The 14,534-nt window shown below is 42.2% G+C and overlaps 1 protein-coding gene across 1 annotated transcript; it reads right to left on the reverse strand.

The window, feature by feature from the left end:
* Positions 1 to 8,672: 8,672 nt before the first annotated feature.
* LOC124695043 (CCR4-NOT transcription complex subunit 9-like) lies at positions 8,673 to 12,741 on the reverse strand. Its single transcript, XM_047227940.1, has 8 exons — positions 12,556 to 12,741; positions 10,297 to 10,371; positions 10,007 to 10,096; positions 9,816 to 9,858; positions 9,598 to 9,704; positions 9,435 to 9,530; positions 9,032 to 9,228; positions 8,673 to 8,760 (listed from the first exon to the last, which is right to left on the reverse strand). The coding sequence occupies exons 1-8, from the start codon at positions 12,739 to 12,741 to the stop codon at positions 8,673 to 8,675; spliced, it is 882 nt and encodes a 293-aa protein (XP_047083896.1).
* Positions 12,742 to 14,534: the final 1,793 nt, after the last annotated feature.

Consider the following 14,534-nt stretch of genomic DNA (forward strand, 5'->3'; position numbering starts at 1 on the left):
CTATGCTTGGTTGTTCCTAAAAATTTGTTTGATGAGAATAGCAAGCCTAAGAGTAATGAAAAAGGGGCCTCTGAAACTTACATAGATAAGATACAATGCATAGTTGAGAAAAATCCAAACCCCTCTGTTGATGCTTCATCTCTTGATAATACTTGATTCACACTTTCGCGCCTAGGTGAGAAGGCTTTAAAAAAGCGCTTATGGGAGACAACCCATTATTTTACTTCTGCACTTTTGTTTTATATTTGAGTCTTGGAAGTTGTTACTACTGTAGCAACCTCTCCTTATCTTTATTTTATTGCGTTGTTGTGCCAAGTAAAGTCTTTGATAGTAGGGTTGATACTAGATTTGGATTATTGCGCAGAAACAGATTTCTTACTATCACGAAATTGAGCAGCCCCGTCTGTAGGTAACTCAGAAAAATCTGCCAATTTACGTGCGTGATCCTCAGATATGTACGCAACTTTCATTAAATTTTAGCTTTTTCATCTGATCAAGTTAAGTGCCCCAGAAAAATCCGTCTTTACGGACTGTTCTGTTTTGACAGATTCTGCCTTTTATTTAGCATTGCCTGTTTCGCTATGTTTGATGGATTTCTTTGTTCCATCAACTTTCAGTAGATTTGTGCAATGTCCAGAAGTGTTAAGAATGATTATGTCACCTCTGAATATGTGAAATTTTTGATTATGCACTAACCCTCTAATGAGTTTGTTTTGAGTTTGGTGTGGAGGAAGTTTTCAAGGGTCAAGAGAGGAGGATGATACAATATGATCAAGAAGAGTGAAAAGTCTAAGCTTGGGGATGCCCCAGTGGTTCATCCCTGCATATTTTAAGAAGACTCAAGCATCTAAGCTTGGGGATGCCCAAGGCATCCCTTCTTCATCGACAACTTATCAGGTCACCTCTAGTGAAACTATATTTTTATTCCGTCACATCTTATGTGCTTTACTTGGAGCGTCTGTATGTTTTTGTTTTTGTTTTTTTTTGAATAAAATCGGATCCTAGCATTCTTTGTGTGGGATAAAGACACGCTCCGTTGTTGCATATGAACACATGTGTTCTTAGCTTTACTTTTAATGTTCATGGCGAAGGTTGAAACTGCTTCGTTCATCATTATTATGGTTGGAAACAGAAAATGCTTCATGTGGTAATTGGTATAATGTCTTGAATAATTTGGTACTTGGCAATTGTTGTCCTCATATAGATTATGTTTAAGCTCTTGCATCATGTACTTTGCACCTATTAATAAAGAACTACATAGAGCTTGTTAAAATTTGGTTTGCATGATTGGTCTCTCTAGAGTCTAGATATTTTCTGGTGAGGTGTTTGAACAAGAAGGAAGACAGTGTAGAGTCTTATAATGCTTGCAATATGTTCTTATGTAAGTTTTGCTGTACCGGTTCATACTTGTGTTTGCTTCAAACAACCTTGCTAGCCTAAGCCTTGTATTGAGAGGAATTCTTCTCGTGCATCCAAATCCTTGAGCCAAAAACTATGCCATTTGTGTCCACCATACCTACCTACTACATGGTATTTCTCTGCCATTCGAAAGTAAATTACTTGAGTGCTACCTTTAAAATTCTATTCTTTTCCTTTGCAATATATAGCTCATGGGAAAATAGCCTTAAAAACTATTGTGGTAAAGAATATGTAGCTTATGTATCTTATTTCTTATAAGTTGCTTGTAGAGCGGTAACCATGTTTCTGGGGACGCCACCAACTATTACACCTTTGTTGAATATCATGTGAGTTGCTATGCATGTTCGTCTTGTCTGAAGTAAGGGTGATTTATCATGATCAAATGGTTTGAGTATGCATATTGTTAGGGAAGAACATTGGGCCGCTAACTAAAACCATGAATCATGGTGGAAGTTTCAGTTTGGACATCAATCCTCAATCTCTTATGAGAATTTTATCTGTTGTTGAATGCTTATGCATTAAAGAGGAGTCCATTATCTATTGTCTATGTTGTCCCGGTATGGATGTCCTAAGTTGAGATCTATCAAAAACGAGAAATCAAATGCGATCTATCTCCTTGGACCTTTGTACAGGCGACATAGAGGTACCCCTTTGTGACACTTGGTTGAAACATATGTTATGCAATGATAATCCATGTAAATCCAAGCTAATTAGGACAAGGTGCGAGCACTATTGGTAATCTATGCATGAGGCTTGCAACTTATAAGATGTCTTATACATAACACATATAATTTATTACTACCGTTGATGAAAAGCTTTAGCACAAAAATAGTAATCCATGCTTCCCTCTGCGAAGGGCCTTTCTTTTACTTTATGTTGAGCCAGTTTACCTACTTCTTTCTATCTTAGAAGCAAACACTTGTATCAACTGTGTGCATCGATTCCTACATACTTGCTTATTTGCATTCATCATATTACTTTGTGCTGACAATTATCCATGAGATATATATGTTGAAGTTGAAAGCAACTGCTGAAACTTATATCTTCCTTTGTGTTGCTTCAAAGCTTTCTACTAAGAATCTATTGCTTTATGAGTTAACTCTTATGCAAGCTCTATGTAGTTCTTTATTAATAGGTGCAAAGTACATGATGCAAGAGCTTAAACATAATCTATATGAGGACAACAATTGCCAAGTATCAAATTATCCAAGACATTATGAGGCATTTTCTGTTTCCAACCAAATAACCATAAGTATTGTAGCTTCCAACTTTTATCATTGAACATTAAAAGTAAAACGAAGAACACGAGTGTTCATATGAAAAAGCGGAGCGTGTCTCTCTCCCAAACAAGGATTGCTAGGATCCGATCTTATTCAAACATAAACAAAAATAAAAGCACACAGACGCTCCAAGTAAAGCACATATGATGTGACCGAATAAAAATATAGTTTCAGTGGAGGAAACCTGATAAGTTGATGAAGAAGGGGATGCCTTGGGCATCCCCAAGCTTAGACGCTTGAGTCTTGTTGAAATATGCAGGGATGAACCACGGGGGCATCCCCAAGCTTAGACTTTTCACTCTTCTCGATCATATATCATCCTCCTCTCTTGACCCTTGAAAACTTCCTTCACACCAAACTTCTCACAAACTTCAATAGAGGGATTAGTACTCAAAAAATTTGAATCCACCTTGGTCCTGTAGTGGCACATTGCAAGAACTCAATAAAACATTAGCTACAGCCCTCTACGTCTAGAAAACCTCGCTTAAAGTCCACAAGAGACAATGCAAAAAACAGAGACAGAATCTGCCAAAACAGAACAGCCAGTAAAGACGAATTTTAAATAAATACGTCTGTTGCTCGAATCAGAAAACTCAAAACTAATGAAAGTTGCGTACATATCTGAGGAACACGCACGTAAATTTGCATATTTTTCTGAGTTACCTACAGAGAAAACAGCCCAGATTCGTGACAGATAGAAATCTGTTTCTGCACAGAAATCCAAATCTAGTATCAACCTTCGATTAGAGGCTTCACTTGGCACAACATTGCAATAAAATAAAGATAAGGAGAGGTTGCTACAGTAGTAAACAACTTCCAAGACACAAATATAAAACAAAGTACTGTAGCAAAATAACACATGGGTTATCTCCCAAGAAGTTCTTTCTTTACAGCCATTAAGATGGGCTCAGCAGTTTTAATGATGCACTCGCAAGAAATAGTATTCGAAGTAAAAGAGAGCATCAAGAGGCAAATTCAAAACAAATTTAAGCCTAACATGCTTCCTATGCAAAGGAATCTTGTACACAAATAAATTCATGAAGAACAAAGTGACAAGCATAAGAAGATAAAACAAGAATAACTTCAACAATTTCAGCATATAGAGAGGTGTATTAGTACCATGAAAAATTCCACAACCATATTTTCCTCTCTCATAATAATTTTTAGTAGCTTCATGAACAAACTCAACAATATAGCTATCACATGCAGCATACTTTTCATGATTTCCAAACACATAATTTTTATCAAGTTCAAGAATAGTGGAATTAAAACTTTCAAACTTACTTTTATTAATAATATAACAAGGTAGTTGATCAATCTCAATAGATATGGGACTCATAGAATAAGTCAAGAACTCTCCAATCCCATTTTCATTAGTAGTACAATTAATATTATCAAGTAACATAGGACCATCATCTAGAGCTTTATCATAGACATTTGCCAAACAAAATTCTTTAGTACCATGCATTTCGACATTAGGCACAAACAAAGCATTATCATAAGATTTATCAAAGTAGCATGGATTATCATATATAACGGTAGCATAATTATTTTCACAAGTTTTACTCATAGGTAGTATTTCAAGAGAATCCACAGGAACATAACATTCGACCTCTTCCGGTAAGCATGGAGGACAATCAAATAGTGTAAGAGATAAAGAGTTACTCTCATTAGAAGGTTGGCATGGGTAGCTAATCCATTCTTCCTCCTTTTGTTCTTCACTCTCCTCTTCTTTTTCATCCAATGAGCATTCAGGTTCATCAATTTCCTCCTCTTTTTCATCCAATGCGCTTTCGAGTTCATCAATTTCTTCTTCCACCGGTTCACTGCAAATTGTGAGTGCATTCTTGTGCATTAATGTGTCTCTCTTTATAATCAAGGATATAAGGATTCCTACTATAGCATTCTATGCAAGAATTAAGGATAGTAGAGACATAATCTTTAAGGTCCTTACAAATGGCACAAGTTTCATAATTCTCAACCATGAAGGATTCTATCTCGGAGGCTCCCATAAATAAGACAAATTGTTCTACCTCTTCGAACCCATAATGAATATAGCAATTCCGATTATAGTTCGTAATTAAAAATTCCTCACTAAAGCCACATTGAAATTTAAGATGTTTAGTATCCTGTTGAGAGCAACAGTTTATATCATGGCGTCTAAGCAAGATTCTAGCAATTGTATTCAATTTTTCTATCATAGCACTCATTATTCTACCAGTTCTTGATTCTCTATAATTATTATAACATTCTATAAGCTCCAAGTAGGTTGTAGGTTCTCCCATAACGACAATTTTTAATTTTTCGATTTTTCAAATTTTTATGGATTTTTGGGTATATGAGGAAAGTAAAACAAAACTGAAATAAACTAGACAAAAGTAAACTAAGCAAACTAATACTAGACAGAAATAAACTAAGCACAAATAAACTAGGCAAAAGTAAACTAAGCAAAACAAAGTAAAACACAATAAAAACAGAGAGAGAGGTAGAGTGTACTCCCCAGGTGAACTTATGAGTAGAGCTATGCCTCCCCGGCAACGGCGCCAGAAAATAGTCTTGATGACCCACAAGTATAGGGGATCGCAACAGTCTTCGAGGGTAGTAAAACCCAAATTTATTGATTCGACACAAGGGGAGGTAAAGAATACTTATAAGCCTTAACAACTGAGTTGTCAATTCAGTGCACCTGGAAAAGCACTAGTAACGGGGGTGATGTGAAAGTAGCGATAATATGAGAGCGATAGTAACGAGTAACTCAGCGAGCGATAGCAGATAATATGAGAGCAATGGCACCGAGAAAATAGTTGATACTACTTCCAATGACATGTAGAACGAGTATATGATGATGAAAGATGGACCGGGGTTCCCAGCTATCTACACTAGTGGTAACTCTCCAATAACAAGGGTTGGGTGAACAAATTACAGTCGGGCAATTGAAAGGATTGAAATAGCATTAAGACAGAATATCAAGATCATTAATCATTTAGGCATGTTTTCCAATAATAGTCGTACGTGCTCGCAATGAGAAACTTGCACAACATCTTTTGTCCTACCAGCCGGTGGCAGCCGGGCCTCAAGGGAAACTACTGGATATTAAGGTACTCCTTTTAATAGAGCACCGGAGCAAAGCATTAACACTCCGTGAAAACATGTGTCCCTCACATCACCGCCATCCCCTCCGGTTGTCCCAATTTCTGTCACTTCGGGGCCATTGGTTCCGGACAGTGACATGTGCATACAACTTGTAGATACAATCTAAGCAATAAGTATAGAGCTCAAATCTAAGATCATGCCACTCGGGCCCTAGTGACAAGCATTAAACACAACAAGATTGCGGCAACAATAACTTCATAAACTTTGTAGATAGACAATCATAACGTAACAATCCATCGGATCCCGACAAACACAACACCGATTACATCAGATGAATCTCAATCATGTAAGGCAGCTCATGAGATCATTGTATTGAAGTACATGGGGGAGAGAATACCAACTAGCTACAGCTAGAACCCGTAGTCCATGGGGGAACTACTCACGGAGCATGATGGAGGCGATGGCGTTGATGGAGATGGCTTCGGGGGCACTTCCCCATCCCGGCGGAGGTGCCGGGACAGAGACTTCGTCCCCCGGATTGGAGTTTCGCGATGGTGGCGGCGCCCACGGAGTCTTTACGGAGTTTCGTCAAGTGGTACGGTGTTTTTAGGTCGAAAGGGGTTTTATAGGCGAAGAGGCGGCGCGAGGGGGTGCACGGGGGCTCCCCACCATAGGCCGGCGCGGGCCCGAGCCAGGCCGCGCCGCCTTATGGTGTGGTGGCCCTCTGGCCCCTCTCAGACTCTTCTTCGGTGTTCGGATGCTTCCGGGAAAAATAGGAGGTTTGGTCTTCGTTTCGTCGAATTCGAGAATATTGCCCGAACAGCCTTTACGGAACCAAAAATAGCGAGAAAACAGGAAGCTGGCACTGTGGCATCTTGTTAATAGGTTAGTTCCGGAAAATGCATGAAATCATCATAAAGTGCAAGCAAAACATGTAAGTATTGTCATAAAACAAGCATGGAACGACAGAAATTATGGATACGTCGGGGACGTATCAAAGATCCTCTTTTTGGTCTTGCTTTTAGTAGTGAACAATGAGGGTAATACTTTGCCTTCAGAACTTTTGCACAAAGAGAATCTGGATTTGAAATTAGTCTCCAACTCTGTTTAGCTAGCATGGCCATATTGAAAGTATGAAGATCACGGAAACCCATACATCCCTTTCTTTTTGGTATACACATTCTCCACCATGCAAACCAATGCATCCTTCGTTGATCATCTGTATCTCCCCACCAGAAGTTAGCCATTGCATCATTCATCTCCTTGCATAGTTGTTTTGGTATTTAAAAAACAGCCATCGCGAACACTGGAATAGCTTGGATAATAGCTTTAATAAGGATTTCCTTTCCCCCCATAGATAAAAATCTCTCTTTCCAGCCTTGAAATCTTGCAATAATCCTTTCCAACAGATAAGCAAAGCTATCAGTACGGTCCAGCCCCACCATAGCGGGTAGGCCTAGATATTTATCCGATATAGCTTCAGTCATAATATTAAGTTCCTCACAGACTGGGCTTTTACCTCTACTTCAACATTAGAGCTGAAGAAAATGCTACACTTTGCCTCGCTCACCAATTGTCCCGAACTTGCACAGTATTGATCCAAAACTTGTCTCAATGAGGTTGCATTAACTAAGTTAGCCTTCATAAGAATCAGGGAATCATCAGCAAATAGTAAATGAGAAACTGATGGTGCATTTCTGCACACCCGAACACCTTCAATGCCACGGACCTCCTCTTCATGAGCCAGAGCACTAGATAATCCTTCTGCACAGATAAGGAATAAATAAGGTGATAGAGGGTCCCCCTGTCGGAGGCCCCTACTAGGTATAAACCCTTCTGTTTCTTGATCATTATATCGGACTTTGTATTTCACTGATTGTACACATGTCATAAGAAGATCAACAAAGTCCCTTTCAAACCCCAATCTCATCAACATACGCTCCAGAAAAATCCATTCAACACGATCATATGCCTTATGCATGTCTAGTTTCACCGCACACGGACCCTCCTTTCCCTTCTTCTTATTTTTTATCTTATGTAAGCATTCATACGCCAACAAGATATTATCAGTAATTAAACGATCAGGGACAAAGGCACTTTGAACTTCAGAAATAATCTCATCCAGAATGAATTTTAAACGGAAAGCCAGCATCTTAGATATTACTTTGTATAACACATTGCATAAATTTATAGGTCTGAATTGTGTAATGTTGTCAGGAGCTTCAACTTTTGGTATTAACACGATGATAGTGTCATTCCATCCTTCTGGTATACTTTTATTATTTATAGCATTCAAAACCTCCTCCGTCAGGGTAGCTCCGAAAATATGCCAGCATTTTTTAAAAAATAGCGCATGAAGGCCATAATTCATCATACATGCACATAATTCACTATCTAGTACTAATAAAAAATTATATGGTCACATCAACATCTATAAATCGGCAGTTATAACCGCAACAACAAAGTTACTTGACGGGTAACAAGTTATATGTGCAAATTATTGACAAACATGACATTATGAATAAAAGAATCATTTGACATAGCAACTACACCCAATTTCATTACCTTTGTTGTTTTCACCAAAGGTTATGCTTAAGGGTGCCAAGGTGGGACTTAAAAGTCATGATGGAGATTCATCAAAGTTGGAGAGAAGATATACTAGGAGAGCAAAATGATCGGAACCATACTTAGATTGAGTGTTCTCAAAATATGATGATACATTCATTGTTGGTTGTATAGTTTTGGAAGGTGAACCACACCAAACTACCTTCCTCAAGACAGCACAGATATTTTCCGTACTTGGAACTCACGCAATATAGAAGGTACTATTACAGTGAACTGCAATAATTAAATTGCTTTATATCCTACTACTCATGTGATCTAGGCCTGGCCGAGGAGCTCCTCCCACGGTTCCGACTGTAACTTTATGTAGCAGTTGCTGGAGGCAGCGCCTTGTTGAAGGATCATCCTGTGTTTGTCACAACACAGCAAATATACATTTAACAGAAACTTCAGGTTTATCCTTCTGCGATGATAAGTAAATGGTAAGGACCGATGGGTTAACACGACTCACCACAAGAAAGCTGTCGACCGTTCCATCTTTCAGAACGTCAGGGAGGAGTGCTTGCAACGTCACACAAGCGCTACACATGGAGAAAGGAAAACAGATTAAATTCCATGAGAAGATATAAGATGCAAAATCATTATGTACGTAGCATAGAAATGAAAGCAGTAACTACCTGGGATTGTCAGATAACCTGTGGAAACACCGAATTATGTGCTTGAGCAACCTTGCGGGAGCAGAGGATTGAACAGGGTGTGAAAGTACCATGTATACTAAAAGACTGCCCACAGCAAACAAGCGCTCCGGTTTGGCACATATGTAACACAGTCCAAGATTGTCAAGCAGAATCTTTTGGACAATGAAGGTGGCCACCTGCGTGTAAAAAATATCTTTTGGAGATACTTTGATACTCGATGGTCTAGCTTATATTCCTTACCCAAACAAAATGTGAACTACTGGGAGTGCAACGTTCCGCAAAATCTTCAGATTTTAATTATTAAACAAGTGCACCTTTGCTAGATCTTAACACAGAGAAAATGGTGCTATTGTAGTTGAGGACTGTGATGCTAGGTACGTACAGTTTTTGAAAGTTCACTGCCCACCTCCATGCAACGCAAGCATCGAGGAACTATTTCAGTTTCCAGCAGAAAATTGATAACTTTACTATCATCGACCTGCATTGTAATCAGGTCATACATCAAGTAATACAGTTGGTTTCGTGTCAAATAAGTTAATAGTTACCTTAACAAGAGCACCGATAACACCCAAGCTAGTAAGCCGCAAGTACTCAAAGGGTCTTGTTTTGCTCTCGGTATTCAAGAAGGGGTATAAGTAGCATGGAATGTTAGCTGAAATTAATAAATAAGGAGGAGGGTAAGTGGATATAGCAAACAAGTTCTAACAAACATCACAAATATATGTATACCAAACTTCTATAAACAAAAGGACGCGCTGGTTACCATTTAAGAACAACGTCCTGGTCTCCGGGTGCGATGCAACACACTGCAATAAGTTTCACATCCCCCATAAACCAGTTTAGACGTCAAAGATAGCATCTAATGGGGGTAACATAAAGCAACCTCAAATTCTTAAAACAGAATGGAGTAAAATGTTCCGCTCTTATCAGGTTTTTTTTTCACATAAAGTGTACCTGAAAAAGTGCAAGCACGTTGCAGACTCGGTTTGATGCACCTGGCGATAAAGTTAGGGTTGAAAGTGCGTCATAGATAGACACGATTTCCTGTACATATTTCATGTTGACAAATATAACAAGTGAGAAAGATCAAAGATTAGCTGAAAAACACTAGGTAAGCATGCATGATATATCATCAGTTACACAACCACAACACTAGAATAAAGTAGGCTCAAAGCTCCCCAGTCTATTTTCTCTCTACTTAGAAGCAGGCGAATAAACATAAAGGACTATGGATTTATGCATACCTGTAGTAGAGAAGCAATTGTACCAAACGAGTGCCATAACAGCGGGGCCAAGATATCTTGAAACATCTCTCTTTTCTGAAAAAGATATTTTAGGCATGTTTACTTATCTTTTTTTCCCTTACATAATACCTTAGCATATACAATGACTGATATTTTATTAATCTGAAATTGCTTAGTTCAGCATTATTACATAATTAATTAACACAAAAGAACCACTGATGAAAACTTGTTGAATTCGAAGATGATAAACTAAGATTTATGCAATTAATTCATCGAACGGAGTATACATTTCCTACTCCCTCCAATCCATATGAGTGTTGTGGTACGTCTTAGTTCAAACTTGTACTACCTCCTTAGTAAACCACGACACTTATTATGGATCCGAGGGATTACAAAATAACCATAATAATTTGCTGTTTAGAAATTTATTTTGAAGTGTTCCGCTCGTATCATACAAATTCGGCAACTAAGAGGTTGTGTCCCGTATCGAGATGGATTATGATCATCCATTCACACCAGTTTTTCCTTGTTGATCATTTGACTCATCAAATTATATCTACGTTCTTTCACAGCATATCACAGTTCAACAACCGTGCACCAAACCTAAGCAACTTCGCAAAATCAAAAATCAAACATTTAATTTATAAAAGGTAATGTCGGCAATGCATCTATTCTTTTTTTTGTAAATTTGCGCCGTACCGCAGGAACTCAACAATTAATGGATAACATAAACAAGATGCTCCGTCCGTTCATAAATAGGAAGCATATAAATTCATTCAAAAAGTCAATTATTTGTAAGTTTGACCAAAAATGTAGAAGAGAAAATCAATAAATTATAATATTGAATAAATACATGGGTTATTAATATAGTGAACTTGCCTCTTGGGGAGGTTTAGACCATGCTCCCGTCCCCCCAGAGGAGACCGGGGTGGCCCAAACCTCCCCCCTGCTTCCTTCCCCTCCCCTGCCGCTAGGCAAAGCCCGTGCGGTGCTGGCGGTGGTGGATCTCCCTTCCCCGCACCTCAGGAGGAACTACAAGAAAAGTGCTGACATGGTGGATCTCCTAGGACCCGACGGGGCACGCTCGACCTGATGGTGGTGAAGCTCGGCGGTGCCGGCTCCGGCCGTTGCACCTCCTTCCGTGGCGGGCGGTGGAGCTCTCGGACGCGGAGGTGGCGCCTCGCTGCCCCTATGCCTGCCGGCTGAGGCTGCACGTAGGGGTGGCGGCCGATCTGGAACGGGGGGGGGGGGGGGGCTAGGTCTGGGCTAGGCGGGCCTAGCCAGGATCTGCAAGATCCTCCTTGGGTGGTCAGTGGCGGCAGTACGATGCCCCCGTTGACACCTTTCTCCACCATGCCACCATGACCCTGGCAGGCGTCTCGTTCGCATGTTCGTGTCAGAAACGTTCTAACTTTTTCAAGGCACTTTCAACACTCCGATGTTGCAGGGGCAACTTTCTAGCCAGCTCTCCGGGGTTGCGTCCCGGGGCCGGTGCGTGCTCGCCGGGGTAGGCAGCATGCTCGGATCTGGTGTCTCCATGGCCAATGGGCTGGGCTTTGGGTTGAAGCACCGACATCTCCCATGGAGCGACACTAGCTGAGATAGCCCCACTAGGCTCTCGAACAATCGCCCAAACAAGGAGCTATACCATGTAAAAAGAAACCCTGCTGACGTTTGTGTCGAGGCTGCTACCACGTTGTGACACCATGGGCAGGAGTTGACAAGGAGAGACGTGATCCAACAAAAATGGTGAGATGGGCCTCACGGTGATGCCTTCAGGAAGGGGAACAATGACAACCAGCCCTAGCTTTCGCTGAGGCACCAGTAGTTGATACCAGCAGAACTATGTGTTGTTTTGTGTGCATTCATATAAGCCGGTTGATAGGTTCGTTAATTCAAAGCCAGACACATTTCGAGCTTTCCATCTAAAAAAGTATATCTTATGGTCTCTCTATTGATAGAGGTTTTGATATTATAAATCTTCATATTTTATTATGCATATTATACTTAGTTAGTTTTAAAGCATTGATTTTTTGACTCAACTTATGTGTCACCTATCCGGCGAGGGAGAAGGTGCTACAGTTCACGTTAATGTGTAGTATGCGCTAGGACGTAATTTGTAGACAAATACACAAGTACATTGTTCTTGTAACGAAGCTCTTGCGCGTCCTGCCCACGTACGGTGCTGATCAGATTGATTTCTACCACAATGGTGAGCAAGCGCTAGAACCCTAGAAGAGGTGCAGTACGTGACCATACCTTAGAGAGCTCCACGAGGGCATTCTCGCGCAGCAAGGGGTCGCAGAGGTCGAGCACCAGCTGCTCTACCGACGCCAGGTCATTGCCTCCCTGCGTCACGGCAGCGCCGCCGACACCGCCGCCGATCGTAGAGGGAGACGTCGTGATGGAAGGTGGTACGGAGACGGAAGGCTGCAGAGGCGCCATTGCCCTCGCGCGCGCGTCCAACGGGCTTGGTTGGATTCGACTGCTGAAAGCACGGCGCGGTAATTCCGATCTGAGCTCCAGTCAACTACACAACCTGGAGAGGAGAGACACGATGCGGCGTGGAGGACGTGTAGTAGAAACGAAAGAGACGAGTATCTTCTGGTAAATGGAGTACTACCTATCAGCAAAACATCGGACGGATGACGGATCCGACGCCGTCCGATTCTGGTTCCATCACATGGCCCGTACGCATGAAGGTTTCTCAAAAAAATTTGGGGGAGCCCCGTTAGAGCATCTCCACCGACGCTCCCGATAGCGGCTTAGATAGCATTTTGGAGGCCGTCAGAGAAAATGGGCTCGTACCGGCGCGCCCCAAACGCGTCGGCCAATTTTGGAGCCCAATAGAATCGTCGGTAACCCCGTGCCGGCCCCTTCGCCAAGGGCGCGGATCGGGCGCGCCGGCACCTCGCGGCGCGTCTGAAAACGAGTGTGGGCTCTGTCTGGCAGCCAGACACACCGTTTTCCCACCTCCTACACACGGCCGAGCCGACTCCCACCCCTCTAGATCGCCACCGTCGCCGCCGCGCCCACCCTGCTTGCAATAGACACCGCCGACCGTCTAGGAACCGCCGTCCATCGACACGGCCACCACCCCCTCGACCGGCGGCCGCTCTTTCGCCCGGAACAGAGCTCACCGCCACCGCGATAGTATCGCCCCGCCCGCAAGGTGTTCGTCCGATTGCCGCGATGGACAGCGATGACGAGATGATGGTGCAGCTGTTCACGGAGGAGCAGAACGCTCAGGCTGTTCGGCGGCAACAGCAGCAGCTGATTCTGACGAACATGCTGCGCGTTCGCCAGCCTTTCTTCGTCGTGCCTCGGCGCGGCGGCTCCAAGCCAGGCAAGAGGAGGAACATCAACAGACATCGTGAAGCCGGCGCAATGCTGCTTGACGCCGACTACTTCAATGATGACACGACTCATACGCCGAAGGAATTTCGGCGCCGGTTTAGGATGAATAAGGACCTGTTCTTGAAGATTGTCCACGGCGTCAGGAAGTACGACACGTACTTCATGGCCAAGAGAGACTGCACAGGTTTGTGGGGCTTCACCTCAATTCAGAAGTGCACTGCTGCAATGCGCTGTCTTGCATACGGAGCTCCTCCAGACTACGATGGCTAAGTCGACATGCACAGAGAGTCTCTACAGATTCTGCCGAGCCGTCATTGCGGTGTTTGCCAAAGACTATTTGAGAGCACCAAGAGCAGATGATACAGCTCGGATCCTGCAGAAGAATGCGGCAAGAGTGTTTCCTGGATGCTTGGAAGCATTGACTGTATGCATTGGGACTGGAAGAATTGCCCTTTTGCTTGGCAGGAGATCTACAAGGGCCATACTGGTGAGTGCAGTGTCATTCTTGAGGCGGTGGCAGACCATGAGCTTTGGATTTGGCATGCATTTTTTGGCATGGCAGGAACAAACAATGATATCAACGTGCTGCAACGCTCTCCGGTGTTTGCCAGGCTAGCTGAGGGACAAGTTCCTGTCGTGAACTTTGAGGTAAACGGCCACGCATACAACAAGGGGTACTATCTAGCTGATGGTATCTACCCGATGTATGCTACATTTGTGGAGACAATTCCCTCTCCATCAAACGAGATGAAAGCCTATTTTGCAACATGCCAGGCATCACGCAAGGATGTTGAGTGTGCTTTTGGGGTGCTTCAACAACGTTTCTCCATTGTCAGGTACCCTGCTCTCACTTGGTCTGAGGCACAGATGTGGGAGGTGAT

Source organism: Lolium rigidum, chromosome 3 (genome assembly GCF_022539505.1).
Source record: "Lolium rigidum isolate FL_2022 chromosome 3, APGP_CSIRO_Lrig_0.1, whole genome shotgun sequence".
NCBI classification, from domain to species: Eukaryota; Viridiplantae; Streptophyta; class Magnoliopsida; order Poales; family Poaceae; genus Lolium; species Lolium rigidum.